Below are 22,802 nucleotides of genomic sequence, written 5' to 3'. Positions count from 1 at the left end.
ACTTACTTATTTCAGACAGTTTATCCATTTACCTAATGAAATGATTATGATATTCAGATAATTTCACAATATTGATCATTTTAAAACAAAAAAATAACATTTCTGTATTTATTTAACTATTTTTTTAGTATTTAGTTTGCCATGACAAACAAAAACGCGTTTTCTCTATGCAATACGTGTCTTCTATGCAATACGTTATTATTACTACTAAGCAACAATTACACCAAAATACAACATAAATTCACAAAAGATGTTACTTTTATTCTGTAATCCACATCTTTAAAATTCATACGATTCCGAGGAACAGATCCAAATTCAGCCCTCGCGCGTTCGTCATATGCTAATATAAATTTTATTTCAAATATCGCGCCTCAAGAAGCCTCACGACACATTGCTTTATGGCATTGATATCAAAAGCTCATTGGCTCTTTGCGTGCCACGTGACATATTTGCGTTGTTTCCATTTCCGTTGGTGTACTGAAATGTAAAAAAAAAAATGCGTCGTGACAGAGGGAAGGCATATCAAAGTTCTCTTGGATTAAAACTTTAATACTTTTCTTTACTTTACTTCATATACTCCAGAGAGGACCTTGGCATTACAGAACGTTTCAAACATTCCAGAACAGCAGTGCAGATTGTGGACATGTTTCAGTCCATTATACAACTTAAAAAAATATATATATATTCACTTTCTTTGTTGTTGTTTATTTATTTTATTTTTTTATGATATAGCAGAGGTTTATTTTTCCTTTGATATGAAGTGTACAGTTGTACAGTTTAATTTTTGCATCTTGAAATAAATATGTTTTATGTTCTGTATTACTCTGTGTTGTGTTTGTTTCCTTTTTAAAAGATAACGTAGACTTTAAATCTCCTTTATAAAAGCTTTACAAAGCATAAATAGTCCTCACTTCAATATGTGTTAATGAAGTATTTATTAACACACTGACTAACTTATTACTATACGTCTAAATAATAAAATGTATAAATGAATGTTTAAATAGTTTATTAATCATTTATTTACACTTCCTAAATGATCTTATGAACCAGTGACAACATCTTAAAAACTGGTCTGTAAATAATGTACTTATTTTAGAAATGATGAATTGATCATTAATAAAGCATGAAAAGACAATTTTTAAACACATTATATGCTTATAAATCAAGAATAAAGCATTGATAAACTATTTACTAATGTCTATTAATGTTTAATAAATGAAGAATTGACTATTTAGTAATGCTTAACTAATGCTTAATAGTGTGCAGTTATTATAAAGTGTTACCAAATAGGTAATATTTATATTTCTCTCTCTCTCTCTCTCTCTCTCTCTCTATTATTATTATTTTTTATCTGCTCAGATGTGCTTTATTGACATGAATGTTTCAAGAATCTTTGATCCTGTAATGAACACTATGCAATACTAACATGAACATTACTTGGTATGAAGATTTATATAATTTTGTATCGTATATAATGTGTGTGCTCTGTGGTGACTAAGATCTTTAAAGTTTGAAATCAAAAATTAAAGAGTTGTTAAACATGTTCTACTAAATGTTCCTGGTTTCATTCATTTCTTTATCTTTCTCTCACTTAGGAGTCAATGAAGACGTTGTCCATGCAGTTCTTATGTTGTTCACGTCATGAACAAATTTGGGTAACACTTTACAATAAGGTTAATTAGTTAACATTAGTTAACTACATTAGTTGCATGGACTAATAATAAACTGCACTTATACAGCATTTATTAATATTTGTTAATGTTAATTTCAACAATTAGTAATACTTGATAGTCAGTTAATGAATTGTGAACTAACATGAAAAAACAAGCTTGATTTAGCTTAATAAAGATTAAGGTTAATAAATACTGTAACAAATGTTTTGCTTATGGTTTGTTCATGTTAGTTTATACATTAAAGGAATAGTCTACTCATTTTGAATATTAAAATATGTTATTACCTTAACTAAGAATTCTTGATACATCCCTCTATCATCTGTGTGCATGCACGTAAGCGCTGGAGCGCGCTGCGATGCTTCGATAGCATTTAGCTTAACCCCATTCATTCAATGGTATCAAACAGAGATAAAGTTAGAAGTGACCAAACACATCAACGTTTTTCCTATTTAAGACGAGTAGTTATACGAGCAAGTTTGGTGGTACAAGATAAAACATAGCGCTTTTCTAAGCGGATTTAAAAGAGGAACTATATTTTATGGCGTAATAGCACTTTTGGGAGTACTTCGACTCGGCGCAGTAACACCCTCCCTCTCCCATTATGAGAGTGAGAAGGGGAGCGAACTTTTCAGGCGAGTCGAGGTACTCCCAAAGTGCAATTACGCCATAAAATATAGTTCCTCTTTTAAATCCGCTTAGAAAAGCTCTACGTTTTATTTTGTACCACCAAACTTGCTCGTATAACTACTCGTCTTAAATAGGAAAAACGTTGATGTGTTTGGTCACTTCTGGCTTTCTCTCTGAATGGTGCCGTTGAATGAATGGGGCTGAGCTGAATGCTGTCGGGGCGTCGCAGCGCGCTCCGGCGCTTGCGTGCACGCACACAGATGATAGAGGGATGTATCAACAATTCTTAGTTAAGGTAATAACATATTTTAATATTGAAAATGAGTAGACTATTCCTTTAACTAATGAACCTTATTGTAAAGTGTTACACTATTTTTTCGTGTGTGTTCAAATTCAACTGTTGCAATATATAATTTTATAAATACACAAATTTTAAATCTACCCCCAGTCATCCTTGTGTATTCCCTTTGTACTTGAATATGTGATTGACTAAAAAGGCTAAAGTACACAATTTCTTGTTTATTTTATTCGATGAGTTATTAAATAATGCAACGTAGAGCCAATAATTACTTAACATTCCTAAAAATCAGATTTAATTTAAATAAAGAAAGCAGTATTTGGTTGTAATAAACCTTTAAAAACATCTAAAACTTTAAAAGTAGTTTAAATTGGGTGAAAATACTGCATTGGCACTTTTTTCGAGTAGCATCTGCCTGCACCACTAGAGGCTACAGTTTCGCTAGATGGCGCTATTAAAAAAACCGAGGGTCCTAAAACTGCGGTCCTGAAACTGCGGTCCTGAAACTGCAGCCTCCGCTTGTGCAGACAGATAATGTTGGTCACTGGGGCAGTACCTTTAATAAAGGTCCCAATTTGTACCATTTAGACCAGGGCTATTCAATTGGCGGACCGCAGGAGAAACCCGGCCCCCAAGGAAATTTGATCCAGCCCTTTATGTAGTCTGTAAAAAAGACATACATTTATTAAGTTAGACAACGGGCCCTACAGTTACGAGTTGATGCGTATGCTTCTGTTTCATACAGCATGAGCTGCAGAGCGCGAGTCACATGACTGGTGCGAGCAGCTGTGTCACGTGTTTATATTTGCGCTTTGGTCCATAAGTTCAACGCGATCGCCTCCCCCGCTCGTGCCCGCGTCTCAAGATGCGATAGCTGACTGTTTTAACTTTATTTGTGGTTTTCCAGCCTTTTCCGACAATTGTTATCTGATATGTCAGCTCAATTATGACTTGCTTATCCACAATGACATTTACGTTAGATGTCTTAATAAAGGAAACTCGTTGAAACGATTTTGTGAACTAGACAAAATATCCTGCCATTTCTCCAAAATTCAAAGCAGACCAATGCTCAAATATTATGCGAGTCATCGATCTCACACAAGAATGCAATTAACACTTGATTTTACTGCTCTTGCGAAATCTAAAAACATATTTTGTCTTATTAGAAGCTTGCCTAATGTTTGCCAATAATTAAGATGGCTGTTGTAGTTTAAATAGGGCTACTGTAATAATTAGCTTTGACAAAAAGTTCCATATTATAAACTGTTTTGTTATGTGCCCTGAAGTGAGTAAATTAGTTAAATTCTTAATGAGTGTGATATGGCTCTTATTTAACTCTTTAAATGTAGAATAAAGCTTTCTCAGGCATCTTACAATGCACTTACACTGAAAAAAACAACTTGTAAAATTTACTTTAAAAAATCCTCGTAACAATTTGACAACTTTTTTAAGTAAAATTTACTGCTTTTTTATAAGTAAAACTTACCTACTAAAATCAAATAAAATTTACTTAAAATTGCATGATAAAACATATGTTAAATAATTAATTAAATGTTACTTAATTATTTTATTTAGAAGTTAGATTTATTTTAATCGTTTAGGTAAAGTCAATTAGGTTTTTTTTTTAAATTGAAGCATTGCTGTCCTAATAATATTAAATAAATTGTATTTTCTGTTTGTTATTTTCCTTAACATATTCCTATGGACCTAGTTATTTTTAGTGTTATAAATGGCATTAAGACAAAATTCATGCCTGACAACAAGTCAGTCATTGAATAAACTTGATTCGGAACAGAAACCCACAAAAACTGTGTTTCTGACATGCATAATCAGCACTGTGGAGAGAATTACAATACAATGTTCTGAACAGGGTTCAAGTAAAGAAACAATGATCACCAGAACTGTGACTTCACAAAATTATTATTTACAACAAAACAACATCAATAATATAAGAGCTTAAACCTTTATGACATTTTGCTAACAAAATTTAAGTAGTTAAAGTTCTTATCAGTTCTTATTCTGTGATAAAGCTTAAAAAATAAAAATATTCAGGCGCAAAGAATTGTGGGTATTCCTTACAACATGTGCAAATAAATAAGTAAATTTTACTTAGATTTTTTTAGTTTAATGGATTTAATATTTTTAAGTAAAATGAACTAAGATTTTTTACTTGAATCTGCTTAAGTTTTTGATTAAAATGTACTTAATTATTTTAGGACTATGTGCAGTGACTATAAAACAGTTAAATAATACAAGAAAATATCTAATAAGACTTACTATTCCCACACAGTTCATTTTTTACATGAATTAATTGTCTATTTATCATCATTTTACTTAGGAAAATCTACTTTTCAATAAATGTTAATATTATTATGTAGAAATTATGAGAGTTAATCTAATAAATATTACTACACCAAAAAGTTTGTTTTTTCAGTGTATGTTGTTATGCAATTTTAAAGTACAACATATGAACATGTCTGGATGTAGAAAAAGCCTACTTTGACATCTAACAATGCACTAATGTTGTTGTATGCAGTTTCAAAATACATGTTTGTAGAAAAAGCCTATTTAACAACACACTGATTTTGTTTTTATGCAGTTTCAAAATATAACATTAGTATGTTTAAATGTAGTAAAATGTAGTAATCATCACTGTTATATCTCTGGCCCCTCATTTGAAATGCTTTTCATGAACTGGCCCCCACAACAAACTAATTGAATAGCCCTGATTAAGACACTAATATGCAGTATTTGGTAACATTATTTACCTAAAATGAAATCGTCCAAAGCTGTACTTTTTGAAAGGGTACAACACTGAAAGAAATGTGGGACATTTACCTATATGCGATGTGTGGGATAAAGGTTCAAAATGTTGTGCAGTACAATGCAAAGTAGGACAGGTGGTCACCCTATGGCAGTGGTCACCAATCCTGGTCCTGGAGGGCCTGTGTCTCTGCAGAGTTTAGCTCCAACCCTAATCAAACAAACCTAAAGCAGATAATTAATGTGCTTCAGGTGTGTTTGATTAGGGTTGGAGCTAAACTCTGCAGGACACTGGCCCTCCAGGACCAGGATTGGTGACCACTGCCCTATGGCATCTCGCCAGTCTCATGAAGTTTCATCGAAGTTCAGCACTGGATAGCCGAATAAACATAGCCTGGCGAGACAATGACTTTCCTTCATCGAGGTAAACGTTTCCCCCCTGACGGCAGACGTACGTCTAGGAGTGACAAAATTACGGTAGGACTGTGCAAACAAAGTATCTGTCTAGCATTACCATGTCAGTGTATTGATTCATTGTCCCTTCATAGTTTGCAAGAGACATTTAATAAATGTATAATTAATATTAAATAAACTAAGATGTAGGCTATTTAACAAACTGAGCGTATTCATCTGTCAAAATAAAACGCGACTTGGCCATTCTAATTAATGATCGGAAGAACGCGTATCGACCACCGTTACTGTAAAATATGCACATATGTCCATTTAAACTCAATTTATTATCATTACATTGTCAAGAATATGGTTACATTTAAAGATGCCGTACCAAGTAAGACAACGCTACATTCAACTGCTTTTAAAATACTGTGTTTTTTCCACTTCCTGAAAAGTAACCGTTTTGGACATACGTGAGTTTCATCGGGCAGCAACGATATGCTTATACATTACACTGTAAAAAGAATACTGTGAAAAATACAGTAACTTGCTGGCAGCAATTAGCTAGTAAGTTGCTGTATTTCATTTCACAGTATTCTTACTGTAAATGTAATTGCAGTAAAATTAAAATTACTGTAAACTCTTTTAAAGTAATAATCACAGTACTGTATTTCATAACTACTACTGTAATAGGGATTACTGCATTTATTTTGTGTACTGTAAAATGAAGACACTGTTTGTCACAAAAATCCCATTTATTTTATCACTTTAAATTACAAAAATTCATAAATTAAAAATAGCATAGCATACATTTTTTGTGTTACATTTTTTCTGTGAACATCTCAAAACTTTTCTGAACATATACATATTTAAAAAAATGTTAACATTTTTCTGTGAATGTTTCATTTAATTTCAACACTTTTCTGAACATACAAAAACACTTTTTTTCTGAACACACAAAACAATCAATATTTATTAAAAAGTTTCTGGTAAATTACAAATGCATAAAAGTTAAATGATTTACATTTACAGCAGGATTTCAAACCTGAATATTGTTTTTCTCCAAGACCTTTTTTTCAGAAATATTATTCTTTTAAATCTGGACATGAACTAGTTGACTTCCTGGGCTGGACTCTACCCTGTAATGAAAGAAATTGACTATTAATGTAAAAGCAAGACAGATGGGTTAATGACATATACATAAAAGTTTACTTCGCAGTGATTTACTTTTAAATAAACAATTTTAATTTTTTATATGCTCTGTTGGTGGTTTGTGGAGTTTACAGTTAGTGATACAACAGTGAAATTTATGGTAAATATTTGTTAATTTGTGAATGGAAAAGTATTGTTTCACTCGACGCGCCAAACACATATTTTGAAATGACGAACCACACACATGATGGGCTACATACATGTTGTGACAAACGCCCTCGAAAAAAGAAGTCACCGGCTGCCACTGTATTAGACTAGCTGTGCTGCTTTTCTACCTTTTGCATGGCGAGTTAAATTAAACGTTTGATATTTAACAATAGCACAACAGTTCATTTAAAAAAAAAAACACTTTAAGAAGTATTTTACTAATCGGGTAGTTGGTTAAAGAATAAGTACTCAAATATTTGTTCCCATTCTTAGTCAAAACTATATAAAAAAACAAATAAGTGCTTACCTCTGGATAAATCCCAATGTAGTGGCTGCCTCATACATAGTATGACGCAAAAAGGCTAGAGCAGAAGTGAAATCACAACCGTCACTCAATTGGAGGAGAACTCAGCACTCGATGGAAAGCATCCATTTTTTGCCCTCAGAATGGACAGTTGACATTGCACAGTATTCAATCTGATATGGTTTCCTATTTTACATAAGCAAAATTAATTGAAAACACTAGCCCTACATAACTACCTCTTTCTTTCCTATTAGATCAATAACCACTAGAGAATTTTGGAATATACGTGCAAGATGACATAAAACTTTGTTCACACAGTGACTTGATACAAATACGCTTTATAGATGAAGTAACCCCTAAAATTGGCATCTATTATGTTGAGTGCTGGGATCATACCGAGCATGATGAGCCTTGGAGTGCTTAGCATGGAAATCTGGGCCTCAGCATCTGCTTACTGTAGGTGGAAGTTTCCTGTAACACAAAATAAACAAACAAAAAAATAACTTTTAGAAATCACAAGTACAATATTCATAAGAGTAAATATTATGACAAAAACGAGTAAGACCATTCAGTTGTAAGTGTTTGCTCTCTCTAACGAAACTAAATGATTTAATTACAAGAAAAATATCAAAACGTTGGTGAAAGACGGTGTCGCGGTGGGCAAGTGATCTATACGGTGAGAGGCTGAAGCACCAGTAATCACCGTTTCACAGACTATCGCGACAAGCCTATAGCTCGTAAATCAGTCTGTGAATCCCAATCGGAAGCGACTATTCCGTCAAAGATCAGCGACTTCCATGTAACGGGACCCTCAGTGTATGTAGATAAAAAGTCTCGTTCTAAGTTAATAAACACATAACGGTTCATTATGAAAGGTCTTTATACACCCCTGATCATATAGTTTTGTATATTATTTTGCATTTCTGTCAAGAGATCCTTCTAAAAATTACACACTGCACCTTTAATGGGAGTTATGTCTTGTCACATCGTGTGGACGATTAACACTTGGAAAGAGGAATGTAAACTATTTTTTTCTGAAGCAATATCTCTTATCAGAACGCGAAAACACCGTGGAACTGCAGGTAAGCACCGCAGCTTTTAAATGTGGACATTGATCATTTATTTTATCGTGACGTGACTATTAAAACATGTTATGAGATATTGCCACTGATATATTTAAAAGCAGCATGCAAAAACATCTCTCTGACACTGATAAATAACCGTTTTATATAGTACTGACAAGAACAAGGTGTAATAATAATCGAGTGCTGGTATCGCGTTAAGAATAAACGGGAAAGCATAGTAACATTGTAAAATTATAGTTTTATTAACTTTCACCTCGCGCCAAAACAATAACAAAAACAAAAGACACTAAATATGAATAAGAAAACGATTAATAGTTTCATTATGACACCAAATACTGCTGATTTGATCTCATTTTGACCATCAAAAACAAACAAGGCCAACATGAGAGCCGGGGAATATCTGTCAGAAATGTAGCCCAGAGAGGGCGGTGGTCAGCGGGGCGAGTGAACACTGATGTCCGCTCATGCTTTGGTTCTCATTCGTACCGAATCTCACTAAGCAAACGTTCAAACAGGCGCTATCTTTACCAATCGACTGCAGATTTAAATATAATACATATACATTCTCGACTGAACTAGTCCTAAAACTACACTTTGTGACAAAGAAACGGTAAAACAATCGTGAAATTATGAAAAATGTGTGTTATGCTTTCTTTCGAATCGGCCCGCTCCGTTTCCTCAGGCAGCAACGTAAGCGAGCAAGAGAAAAAAACGTGAGATTTAAACGAATATCGCGCCAATAAATACAAAAATACACACTTTTAAATTAATTTTGGTTCACAATGCTAACGCTATAATTAAATTAAAGACTGGATAAGTCTTACCTCATATCTCCTCAGCTGCGTTTTCTTTCAGCTCGAGAGACTGGTTGCTGGTTTCAGCCTGCGGAGGTCGCACTCGCATACGTCATCAACCCTGGTTTATTTAAGTTAACTGACCATTAGATTCGCAAGTCATAAGCATATTAAACAATTTACTATTAACTAAGATTAACAGTCAACTTTATAATTGTTAATATTCTGAAACAAGCATTGAGACACGGCCAATTACTATTATTATTAAATTATTATCCTTCTCTAAACTAATGACGTTATAAAATGTTGCCAAGCTAGAAAATATATCGAAATCATGCAGAATTATATATTTGTGGTAATAAAATTACAAAATGCACACACAAGACGGTGAAGTGTGCTGCTCATTCTCTCTCAGTGCACTCTTAAAGTTGAACAAACAGACTTTACAAGAGTAAACTTTGGAATTAAATTAGCAAATTTACCTTTCTGAAGTAAAAATTCAGATGAAAGTTTGGAATCTCGTAGCTTTCCTTGGCTGAAGAAAAAAATCCTTTAGAAATTGCTGTATTGTGATTCACAGGAAAAATATTTTTACTGTAGAATTTACCCGCCGTTGAAAAAAGACCATGATGCTTTGCAGATATACAGCAACATGCTGTATACAAGTTCTACAGTAAGCATTTGCTCATTTTACAGTAATAATGCTGTGAAAACTACAGAAATTTGTTACAGTGTATGTATGCCTCAAGAGAACATCTATCGTTTATGGAAATACAAACATAGCAAACCAACAGCCCTTAACTCTGAACCGGTTACAAAAGTAGACAAAGAAAGTTTTATAATCAAAATAAAACCAGATAAACTTAACAGATAATACATTTTGGTAGTTAATAATAATAATTTTATAGGAAACAATATTTACCCAAAGTCCTATAGTATGGAGATTCTGAAATTGTATACCACATTTGGGATAAAATGTTTTACTAGCAGCTTAGATACATTTATTTTTTAACAATTCTTTAACAATAAAGCTATTTTATTACATTTATTTTAAATGCAAGCATGAACAGCATCCAAAGAAACATCAATAAAGAAAAAGAGGTTTGACAACAGCAACAAGCTATTTTTGACCACCCAACAAAGCAAGCTCTCATGCATATAGGTTTGTTGTTTGTCCCTCACTAAGTTCACTGTCGTGCCCCAGCAAACAAATTTGGCGTATAGAATTCAAATTAGTGGCTAGTAAAAGGCTGTGTGCATACTTCCTATGAAAATTGTTACGTGATATTATGGCACAGTAGATTTGCATAATTAAGTTTTGTTTAAAAAACTTTTACATAGCCTAACTGTCACAAAACACACCTTAATTGTTTATGTTTCTTAACATTGATCTTTTGATGTCCTCTGGTGAATAATCTGCTATTTCCCTAAAAAACAATAAAGTGCATACCGACCAAAGTGTGAATTCTCGCACTTATATTTAATTTCATAAATGGGAAAATAGGATAATGATATGCTTGCATAATGGTTATGGGTGTGGTCATATTACATTATATAACTGACACATGTCTACTACACTAAAACAAAACTGACTTCATCAGATACAGAAAGAGTTTATAGAGACTCATCAGTACAGGTATTACCAACATCAATATAATCATTTAACGTATTGTTGAACTTGTAATCTCTGCTGTTGTTTTTTATTAGTAGCATTATCATTATCTAGATGAGATGTAGTGCACTTGTTTGTATATATAGTGATATGATATATGCTCATACAGTATATCTTAAAAGAGTTGTTGTAAAGACAAAATGTTTCTTAGACATTCCACACTGAAGTGAACTGTAATTCATGTTTTTAAGTAAGGGATGGTGTGGAGGCAGCCGGTGGTTGTTGGGAAATGGGCCCCGACAGTGTGATCGGGACCCGACGCAAAGCGGAGGGTCTTGTATCGCACTGGGGGGGCTTATTTCCCAATAACTACCGGCTGCCTCTACATTATCCCGCTTATTACACGGTTACTTGCCACATAAGAAAAAAACTGGACATGAATATGAATTTGAAACATTTTATTGGCATATTTGTTTTAAATTAACATTTTTATCCTTCCGCGAAACTTTGCACAGATGCATAAAATTATCGTAATACCTTATTAAGATCCTCTGCTTCATACTTGTCTGTCTCCATTATTTCTCTTTTAGCCAGTCTTTGAGAAGTTTTAATCCCCATTCTGTATTTTTGTGTGTGTTGGCTTCGTAGCTGTCATGCTCTATTTTGTCAAGTTCAGTCTCAGTAAGCTGTCTGTGTCTTGTCGTGGTTGTCCAGTGTTTGTCACAAGATGGCGCCAAACAGACAGTAATCTTTATTGATCTTTATTGGCGCGGAGCGATTTTACTCGTGCAAGTAGTCCGGCTATGCGTTATTAATTTGGAGCGGTTATTATTTGAAAAGAACGAACCTGCAAATGTCTCGACTGACCAATCAGAATTAAGCATTCCAGAGAGCCGTGTAATAATGACTGTTAAATATACTTTGACGTAATTGATCATACAGCAAACACACCTTTGCATCTCACAATCTAAAAGTTAGATTTTTTTGAATGAATATTTGTATCAATCGGCAAAAAAGATTTGAATGTTTTGTTCAACGAGTAAAAATATGTTTAGTACATATAGCACAGAATAATTATTGCAATTTATGGAATTTTAATGGAATGTTACAATTTACCTTAATACAATATTTTCATATGCAAATATTTATGTGTTGCATTCATATTTAATATTTACAATCAGTGTAGGCAAAATGCAAACTTGGAATATGTAAGGGGTTGCATTACACACATCATCTTTACTCAGCACTTTAAGTCTACACTTTAAAAACTACATGAAAAACTTGATACATAACTTCTCATGTTTATTGTTAAATAAGACAAAACTGTGAATGTTTAGTGTGAGGATCAATGTCAACTGTGGAGTAATATGTTATATTATATACAGTATATTTCCAGCCAGTATGCTGCAGTTCCTGATTATCTTTCTGCTTCTGGGTAAGAGTATCTACACTGTCAGTGGTTCAAAGGGACAAAAGCTGTCACTAGCATGGTACCTTTTAAAAAAGTCCTAATATGTAAAGTTTAGGAACAGATATACCTATGAGGTACTTGTATACATTTGAGGTACTATATGAACTGTAGGCCTATATATGCGAAAATCCCAACGAGTCCCCCCTAAAATTATCATTAAATACCACATGTTCTATAAATTATATAAAGACATACTTTAAATAATTGTGTAAGTAGTAAAACAATACCAATGCAAACGGAGCAGAAATAATGTGTTTTAAGTTAAGTTTAATTCCTTCCCGAAAATGTTCTTCTTTAAATGTATAAACATACAATATATCAAATGAAAGAACACACGCCCAGCTTTCAAACAAAAAAAGTCGTTTTATCCTACCTTTATTTGTTCTCTTTTTATCACCTCTTAAATATGGGTAGGTTTCTTCAAAAATACAAAATTTTGAGCAACAAGCTGAGATAATGGAAATTTTGTGAAAGACTTTTGATTGAAATTTGATTCAGAAGGTTGCCACCAACTTGCCATTGACAAGTTGTCTCCCAAAATCAGTGGCAGCTGGGAAGGTTGGCTAAACCATGTGTGCCCGCTTACACACAGCCAACTGATGCAGGGATGAACAAAGGTGTAATAGGAAGGCATCTTCAGTTGGTGGAAGGCAACGCCTGTCGTCTTGTGTCCGTCGCAGTGTCTAGAGCAGTGGTTCTCAACCCTAGTCCTCGGGCCCCCCCTCCCAGAATGTTATAGATGTCTCCTGATATGAAACACCTGATTCCACTCATTAGACTCCTTCCAGAATGTTTGAAACGTTTCCTTAATTAACACACTAACAAGCTGATTAACTAATTCAGGTGTTTTATATATGGAGACATCTAAAATATTCTGGAAGGGAGGCCTGAGGACTGGAGTTGAGAACCACTGATCTAGAGTACCACCAAAGTCACTCCTGTCATAGTGTGACACCTTGTATCTCTGTGCTGCTGTTATAACCTTTTCCTGAACATTCAGGCTTTTCTCAGGATCGCAGTACCTGCACAGTGGCAGAAGGTCTTTCAGGTGTTAAATAGCAGTTGTGTAGGCCCGCCTTTAGCTCAGATAGCTCAATGTGTCACATCCGGTAAATATTTAGGTGCTGAGGAGAAGCGATGTAAGATCTGAAGCAGCAACATCATACTTTCCTGTCAGAGCTTCTGTGATAGTGTCACGAGTGACTATAGGGGCAGAACTAAAAGTGGCGGAGAAAAGTTCCGCCTGGACTGATTTACCCAAACACTGGCACTTCCGGGTAACCCCGGGCAATGGAATCAGCGGGAACAAGCGACAGGTGTGCACTCTGAGGCGGCGAACGCTGACTGGAAGGTTCACAGGAAGCATAAATAGAGCGTGTGAAACACAAGACATTGTTCATTGTGGTTCCCTTCTTTCCTGTGGATGTTTGGAGTGGGTGTTGTGGCAAAGCGGCGTGTTGATGTGGCAAAACCGGTGGGGGAAGCCGGTGGGGGAGCCAGGGGATTGCAGGACATCCGGAGCGCTGTGCGGGGACCCGTATCATCTACATAATTGCCTGTGGCAGCGATTGCAACTTCTCCCTCCCCAGTGAAGCACTTGACTCAGCGTGGAGGTATGGGCCTTACCTGTCACTAAAAGTGTGGATTGCCGCGGGTAAGTGTGAATTATTGACGTGTGTGCACCTGAAGTATTTGCAGTGCTGTGCCGTGTCTCCTGTCGCCCATACTACCCTAGGTCGAGCCAGTCACTGTGAGGTGTCGTGGAGCTGCTGTGGTATGATCACCATCGTGGACTTACCTTTCTACCCCCCGCCTGTGTGTCCAAGCAACGAAGGGATTGTGTGAGTACAGTATCGGCGTGCTGTGAAAGAGATCCTAGTGGAATTAAAGGAAGTGGAGCGATTGTGAAAACGCAAATTAACTGTTGTGTGCAAACCCTGTGTTGGAGAGGAGGCCTAGCCATCTGTCCCACCAATTTAGGTGTCGATCTAACCCTGGAGAGGAGAAGGAACTGACGACACCATCTCGCAGTCCCATCTACATCCCTACCTCCTCTCGAGATGGCACAGGCCGTGACCAGGCCAGCAACAGCCGGTTGGAAGTGGGTAAAAGCCTGCACTCGCCCTCGTGGACCAAGGTTATGTGACATACAAATTCTCTCACCTATATTGTAATACCTACCTGGAAGGCTTCAAGTGGGATCGAGAGAGTTAAGTTAACAGTCAAACTTACCTAGAGAGTTCGTAGATTCAGAGCAGCACACACAGTGAACCGCAAAGCCACACTAGAACTTAGCTAAAAGCTATACGTACCCGAATCGTCTGTTGATTCTGAGCAGGACACCCAGCGAACCGCAGAGCCACCCTAGAACCAAGCTAAAAGCTATACGTACCTGAACCGTCTGTTGATTCAGAGCAACACGCCCAGAGAACTGCAGAGCCACCCTAGAACCAAGCTAAAAGCTATACGTACCTGAACCGTCTGTTGATTCAGAGCAACACGCCCAGAGAACCGCAGAGCCACTTTAGAACCAAGCTACAAGCTATACGTACCTGAACCATCTGTTGATTCAGAGCAGCACGCCCAGAGAACCGCAGAGCCACCCTAGAACCAAGCTAAAAGATATACGTACCTGAACCGTCTGTTGATTCAGAGCAGCACGCCCAGTGAACCGTAGATCCACCCTACAACCAAGCTAAAAGTTATCCGCACCTGAACCGTCTGTTAATTCAGAGCAGCATGCTCAGTGAACCGCAGTGCCCCTCTAGAGCTGAGCTGAAGCTATACGTACCCACATGTTTCATTGACCCAGAGTAGCGCGCCTCTAGGGCCATTAATTGGTCAGGCGTGGAGCCGTAAGTCATAATTACCCATAGAGGCACAGAGATACCATTTAGGCCTTCCAGAAGGCCGTAGAGCACTGCCAGGGTGGAGTCAAACGTCAAACTTACCTGAGGGACCTTGTAGATCCAGTCCAGCGCACCTAGCGAAGTCCATACTTACCTTGTGCATCCGCCAGTCTGGTGGAGCAGCGTCCCCGAAGCAGCCTGAAAGTAGAAAGTGGAGTTGTTCTTATTCCAGTAGCCTGTCCAATACAAATTCTGCACTACAAGTGGGCTGTAGTTGTTGCAACTGACACAGATGTGATCATGATGTGCATGTACTACATCACACACTTGGATGGGCTGCCAGAGCTGTGGGTGAAGACGATGGATGTCATCCTAACTGTTCATGCGATCACAGAAGCTCTGACAGGTAAGTATGATGTTGCTGCTTCAGATCTTACATCCCTTCTCCTCAGCACCTACAAACTTACCGGATGTGACACAGTGAGCTATCTGTACAGAAGAGGAAAAAGGTGGGCCTACACAACTGCTATCAAACACCTGACAGACATTCTGCTGCTGTGCAGGTACTGTGATTCTGAGGAAAGCCTGGATGTTCATGAAAAGGTTATAACAGCAGCACGGCGATATGACAGGAGTGCCTTTGGTGGTACTCTAGATGCACTGCAAGCCCATATCTTTGTGAGCATCAAAGGAGACATGCGTTGCCTTTCACCAACTGTAGATGCCTTCCAATTACACCTTTGCTGATCCCTGCATCAGTTGGCTGTGTGTAAGGGGACACACATGGTTCAGCCAACCTACCCAGCTGCCACTGATTTTGGGAGACAACTTGTCAATGGCAAATTGGTGGCATCAATGATGCTGAAAGAAGCAAAACCTTCTGAACACAGCAAATACTGCCACTGCAAGAAAAGCATGCGTGCCCGGGGATGCTCCTGTGCAAAAGCCAATGTGAAGTGTGGCATTGCATGTCTCTGCACCGGGGACCCCAACAGATGTTCAAGGATTGAACTTGCGCTTGAAGACAGAGACACGTAAGTAGGCTGCGTGTGTGTGTTAGAAAGAGGGGGGTGCATCTTTTATCATGCTGATGTATAATCCACCCTGTCGGTCTTGTTTGCTGTCTCCTCAGGTGGTGAGGGTGAAGGTCTGTCCCCAGAGCAGTATCTGCAGTGTGCCACCCTTCTGATTATCCCACCTCACAGGGACCTGCACCTAGTTAATTAAGTTATGTTAAATTATTTTGTTCCATAAAAGTTATAATAGTTGTCATCTGAGGCAATAAAATAATAAAAGTAATTTTGCTGTATTATATTGATTGTGTGACACATTTCCAAAAAGATCCCTAGGCCAAGATGTTAAATAATGTGGACATCAACAATCATGTTATGTATTTCGGAATTTTGAGAGTAGCCAAAAATTCTATTAAGGTTCTGAGCCTGTTGATAATCAACTAGTAGTAAAATCATCACAGATCCATTGATTTTGGTTGGATTTTTATATTTTTTTCTGTGGAATGAGTATACTGTTTGGTGAAAAGAATGGCATATTGACTGATGTCATAACAATCAACTGATTGCCAATGTGAGAAAAAAGTGAGAAAATGCCAACTTTTTTGCATTAAATTGATGCAAAATTATGCAGAAATGTGTTTTATGAGTTATTATGTTCTGTGTATCTTGAATGCATTTATTGACAGCTTACCCAACCCACTGAGGATTTGAGGGAAAAAATAATTTTTCACAATTTTCTGATAAAAATAAAAGATGCATACACTAAAATGGCCAATTTTTTTTCGCAATATTTCCGGCAAAGCAGACCCTCCAATTATTGGTTCTTGGGGTCAAAGTTTCAAAACAGAAAAAACACAAATAAAAAGTATGGCAGACCATGTCAGGTTTAACCCATTTTTGAGACTTTGGCTCCCCCACTACTGGAACTTCTTTTAAAATAAACTTCAACAATGCATTCCTAATATCAAATTCCGAAGGAAGGTTATGCAGCAACTGTGTTTTTCCACAACCAGGCACTACACAATATTTTGAAATCTTTAACGCGTGCATGTTTCTTGTTTGGACGCATTAGTTGAGTTACTTCTCTACTATGTCAAGTGTGAATCATTGGGCGGAGTTACAGAATTAGTTATTGATATTCTTCTGTGGATACTGTGTTTAACCTATTAAATGGCACATACCAGGACAAGTGCAGGACAAGTTAAGAAAAATAAGTATGATGAACAATAATAGTGATGCTTTGCTTTCGCAAAATTTTATTAGTGGCTTGATTGTAAACAACTTCAAAAACATTCTAGTCAATGAATTAATTTTAAAGAAGAATATTAGGTTGTTATCTGAGTACACATATCCTTACAATTTTGGCTGTATAATTTCTGTCCCATTTAAAAAAAGTAAAAATACTTTTTGAAAATATGCTACCCCTGTGACAGATTTTGTCCCTTTTTTCTGAAATTGTACATCATAGACGAATACAAAAAATACAAATTTTTCACACTTTTATAAAAGGAGTTATGGGAATATTTTTCTCTCTCTTTAAAATGCACAGGCAGAACAACTGTCACTAGTGGAGGTAATATCAGGTTGGTGAATGGCAATGACATTTGTTCAGGACGAGTGGAGGTTCTTCATAATGGAACATGGGGAACAGTGTGTGATGATTACTGGGATATATCAGATGCTGCAGTGGTGTGTAGAGAACTGGGCTGTGGAAATGCGATAGAGGTAAAGACTAATGCATATTTTGGACAAGGTTCAGGACAAATATGGATGGATAATGTAACTTGTTATGGCACGGAGTCCTCACTGATGAACTGTGGAAGTGCAGGATGGGGCGTACATGACTGTGTACATACGGAAGACACTGGAGTCATTTGCCATGGTACAAGTAAACTACATTAATTAAAAAATCATGCTAAACAGAACCACAAGCGAAGAACACAAAATGCTAACAATTTCTAATAACTGATTCTATTCTGTTTGTAACATTAGCCTATGTCAGGTTGGTAAACGGCAGTAACTCTTGTTCTGGGCGAGTGGAGGTTCTTCATAATGGTCAATGGGGAACAGTGTGTGATGATGAGTGGGATCTTTTAGACGCTGCAGTGGTGTGTAAAGAGCTGGGCTGTATAGATGCTGTAGAGGAAAAGAATTCGGCATATTTTGGACAAGGTGCAGGACAAATATGGATGGATAACGTAAACTGTGTTGGCACTGAGTCATCACTGACAAACTGTGAAAGACAGGCATGGGGATCACACAACTGTGAACATCATGAAGATGCTGGAGTCATCTGCCAGTGTGAGTCAAAAATACATACACAAAATGTAAATGTTTTGCGATGTACTTTTATCTCTTTAGGAATGCTAATGCGTTTAACCCTCCTGTTATGTCAAAATTTTAGCACCACTTCTCATGTTTGGAGTCAAATTAACCCCAAATATATGCTAAATAACTTTAAATTTAATATGTGGGAGAAAAACTTTTTTATTTACATAAATTGTTTATATAATAGATTAATTTCCATGAAAATTTATATTTTGTAGCACATACATTTAGTGTATATTTAGTAAAAAAATTAAAGTAGTAATAATTAAATTTATTTTATTTGAGAACAGTTTTACAAGTTTTTCATATATTAATAGCAAAATAATAAACTCATTAGATCTGTTTTACAGGTGCACTGTGTGTACTGTACACTGTAAAATAAATCAATTCAACCTACTATTTTAAGTTTTGGTTTAAAAAGTTGACATAACTTCTAAATTCAAGTTGAAATTGTTTAACTTAATTTTAAAGTTAAAGTAACATAAAAATGTGTGTAGATTTGACAAAAATGCGACAGAATAATTTTTTACAGTTTATGTACCTTTATATACTTGGCAGACACTTTTATCCAAAGTGACTAAAAGTAACTTCAAATCAAAAAGTATCAAGGAAAAGTCAAAAAGTTAAAAAATACAATTAGCATATATATTTTTAGAGATGTCAAAGTAGGTTTGCGGTCAATTTGAGAGAATACTTAATACAATTGTGAGAATACTTAAATTGCATGGAACCACTTGAGGCAATTTTTTTTGTTAAATAATTTTTTCATTTTACAAAAGAAATTAAAGTAAACCTTAACAAACCTTAGTTGTGTCAACAAACAAAAATTAAGTTAATTGTACACACAATTTTTTTTATAATGCTATCATATAAATTCCACCCCTTAAATTAGGATCACCTAACTCCATAACACTGAAGCAATTAATCAATCAATCAAAGTGCCGCTGCAGGTGATTATTTTTGAAACAGGCAAGGACATCAAGACAGTGATAAAGTAGATCTTATTCTATATTTTTACACAGCTAACAAAAAATAAATAGATTGAACATTGAGTACGTTTACATGCACAAAATAAGCGGATAACTATCAAAAATCTGCTTATTATAAAAAACTGTTTTCATGCTATTACATGCAAATCAATAAAACGGCTATGCAGACAACTGCATTTATATGGGACTTGAACATTTGTCAGGTAGTGACGTCATCGCCTATAGTACATAATAGTCGATCAAAAAGCCGACAGCATATCTGTCTTAAGCTATATTGTTTTATCTCTTTTCGAGTCTTCAGAACCTGTAAATATAACATCAGTTTTTATTTTCAGAGTTTCCCTGCCAACTGCTTTAGTAGAGCAGAGACTTTTATGCGCACATGGAAAAAACCGCGAGAAAGCCGGTTGAGGTGTTTACATGCCACGCAAAATCGGGGTAATGAGCAAAAAACTACCTGTGCCGATCGGTTTTTGCTTACGCTGTTTATGGGCTTCCCCCGAATAAAGAAAACCGCTTTACGCTTTTACATGACCCCACCTGTTATCAGTTTATTAAGCATAATCAGTGTAAGACTGTGCATGTAACGCACTCAATGACTTTTATACCTTTTTATCTACTTAATACACTCTATAGAAACTTTACATTTATTAAGTATAATGTAGTGCACATCTTTCCACTGTTATCACAAATTATTGATACTCTGGAATACTTGATTTTGATTGGATAGCGGCAAAATTCTGAGGTTTGCTATTCCCAAATATTTAATTATTTTAACTAATTTAAACCTGGCGTGGGGCAGGTGAAATGCCTACATCACACAATAGTAGCAGTCAAGATGACTCGCACACTGATTGGTCTTAATTGTTGTTATCAGAGGTTGACAGACCTCAGAATGTTACGACTGACCAATCATAATTAATAATTGCATTCCTATTGTAAAGTGTTATCACTTAAATACTGTAAATATGAGGAGCTCAGAAGCCAAAGCCGCTATTCTGTATGCTAGCTCCATCAAAAATTAGATGTTGGTATTAACCTAATGCTCTTGGCACATATTATACGTTCATCAAATACTTTCACTTCAAATCTGCTTAATCCTGGCCTCAAGGCATTCAGAAAGATCGTTTTCTTGGCAGAATCTGTTAAGAGTCTGATAAAAAAGATGCACTTTTTTGGTTTTGCATCTGAGCTCTTCCTTTAGAGTAAGTCATACATAACACGTTTGTCTGAACTTTGTATATGTTTCTGGCTTTTAATGGGTTGTTATCAGGGTATGTACGGTTGGTAAATGGGACTGACTCCTGTTATGGAAGAGTGGAGATTCATCATAATGGAACATGGGGAACAGTGTGTGATGATCGCTGGGATTCATTAGACGCTACAGTGGTGTGTAGAGAACTGGGCTGTGGATATGCTAGAGAGGCAAAGACTGATGCATATTTCGGAGAAGGTTCAGGAAAAATATGGTTGGATGAAATAAACTGTACTGGAACCGAGTCTACTCTAAAAAGCTGTAAATCAAAGAAATGGGGGGAACAAAACTGTGTACATCGTGAAGATGCTGGAGTCATCTGTCAATGTAAGAAAAAAACATTCACAGAAATTAATCTACAGTTCATATTAAATTAATTCATGTTTAGCATTAAAAATGCAAAACCATGTTTTAAGTTTCTACATGGATAAATAAATAAACATTATGGGGCGGTTTTCACGGACGGTTATATTATGACATTTAAGAGGTTTTTACAAACATACCTTACAAAAACAATATTGGTGTGCATCTTAAACCATGGCACTGATAAATGTTAAGATATGTAAGTGCAAGCTGCTTTTAAATTGAGACAGCTCGAACATGCATTTTAGTCTGGGACTAGGATAAACCCTGTCTGGGAAATCTGCCCAATAACAAGTAAAATTTATAGGGTAAGTTTTCCGGACATGGATTAGACTAGTCCTAGATTAAAAAATCTTTAAGAGCTATCCAAACTGAAAACAAGTTGCACTGACATATCTTAAAATACATCAGTACTCTTTGTTTTCCCTCAAATTACAAACATGTACAGTAATGTTTTTGTAAGGTATGTTTGTTAAAACTATATTTCCTAATTAAACTAAGGCCTAATCATGGCTTAAGCTAATCCCTGTCCAGGAAACCACCCCATAAAATTACAATAAATATTTATTTGATCATGTATAAGTAAATTAAAACAAAACAATAAAGTTGTGATATAAAGTTCAGAACCACGCGAAACCTAATAGAAAGTATTTTATTTAAAAATAACATTTTATTATTGACAATATGTCAATGTCATTGTTGTTCAAATAATACAATTTACTTGCTTCATGTCTATTCTTTCAGATAACTTCATCTATATCAATGAATCAAAAAGCTGGATTGATGCACTGAAGTATTGCCAAACTCACCATCAGACTCTTGCTCACATATTAAATGCTACAGCACAGACGTACATCACACGGATGCTGCAGGGTATAGAAATTACCAAAGGCGTGTGGATAGGACTTCAAAGAAAAATGCTGATCAATTCATCCCCTTGGCTGTGGACCGATGGGTCTCTTGTAAACTTTGCTTTTTGGCATCCCAGTTTTTCAATGAATCGACAAGGCAGGTTTTGTGGAAAACTGCTTAAGAATACAAGAAGTAACACATTTGGATGGGTGGATGATTGCTGCTTTCAGAGGCTTCCTTTCATCTGTCAGGTACACATTTACATTTTTATGTTTAAGAATAAATGAATGCAGTTGTTGTTTTTAATAAGATGCCCAAAAAAGGATTCATTTTTCAAATCCTCACAGAATTTGTGTTTTGTAGAGCTTGGGATAAAAGACTTTGTTTTTTTCATGTTTTATCAGGGATGAAACACTTGGTGGCACTACGTCCTACTTTTGGAGTATTTGACGCTGAGAGATATTTAGGCTGTCATGATTATTTTTTCATCTTTGTTTTTAAATTTGTTTCAATAAAATGCTCTGATTGGTGGTATGTAACTCGTATGTAATGTTCTTGAATCTTGAAATCTTATGAAAAAAATGTATAGGCCTTTCCTTTGTCAACTTAAATGAAATGCATGGCTAATAAACCAACTATAAGTAAATGTTTGCTATTTTTTATTTAATAGCATAATTCTATTCTATATTTTCTATTGATTTAATATTATATTGTAAAAAATGTGTGCAAAATATTTTAATACCATAATAACATGCCTAATAAACAATGTTTATA

General features: G+C 35.8%; 1 protein-coding gene and 2 long non-coding RNA genes across 3 annotated transcripts in view; 2 read left to right on the top strand and 1 right to left on the bottom strand.

Moving 5' to 3' along the window:
• The window catches only part of LOC141351464 (uncharacterized), a 461,703-nt gene that overhangs the window by 432,382 nt on the left and 6,519 nt on the right, over positions 1–22,802 (top strand). The gene's annotated exons all lie outside the window — the stretch shown is intronic.
• Positions 6,570–9,466, bottom strand: LOC129451261 (uncharacterized). The gene is made up of 3 exons (XR_012359485.1): positions 9,327–9,466; positions 7,421–7,888; positions 6,570–6,893 (listed from the first exon to the last, which is right to left on the bottom strand). It is a non-coding gene; the product is annotated as an uncharacterized lncRNA (long non-coding RNA).
• On the top strand, positions 10,895–22,759 carry LOC129432502 (scavenger receptor cysteine-rich domain-containing group B protein-like). The gene is made up of 7 exons (XM_055190956.2): positions 10,895–10,932; positions 12,294–12,343; positions 17,791–18,123; positions 18,234–18,542; positions 20,832–21,140; positions 21,921–22,279; positions 22,433–22,759. Exons 2-7 carry the CDS (start codon positions 12,310–12,312, stop codon positions 22,436–22,438), a joined length of 1,350 nt encoding a protein of 449 aa, XP_055046931.2. The 5' UTR covers positions 10,895–10,932; positions 12,294–12,309; the 3' UTR covers positions 22,439–22,759.

This window comes from Misgurnus anguillicaudatus, chromosome 1, assembly GCF_027580225.2.
Source record: "Misgurnus anguillicaudatus chromosome 1, ASM2758022v2, whole genome shotgun sequence".
Classification (NCBI taxonomy): Eukaryota; Metazoa; Chordata; class Actinopteri; order Cypriniformes; family Cobitidae; genus Misgurnus; species Misgurnus anguillicaudatus.
This window is presented reverse-complemented; position numbering and strand designations above follow the sequence as displayed.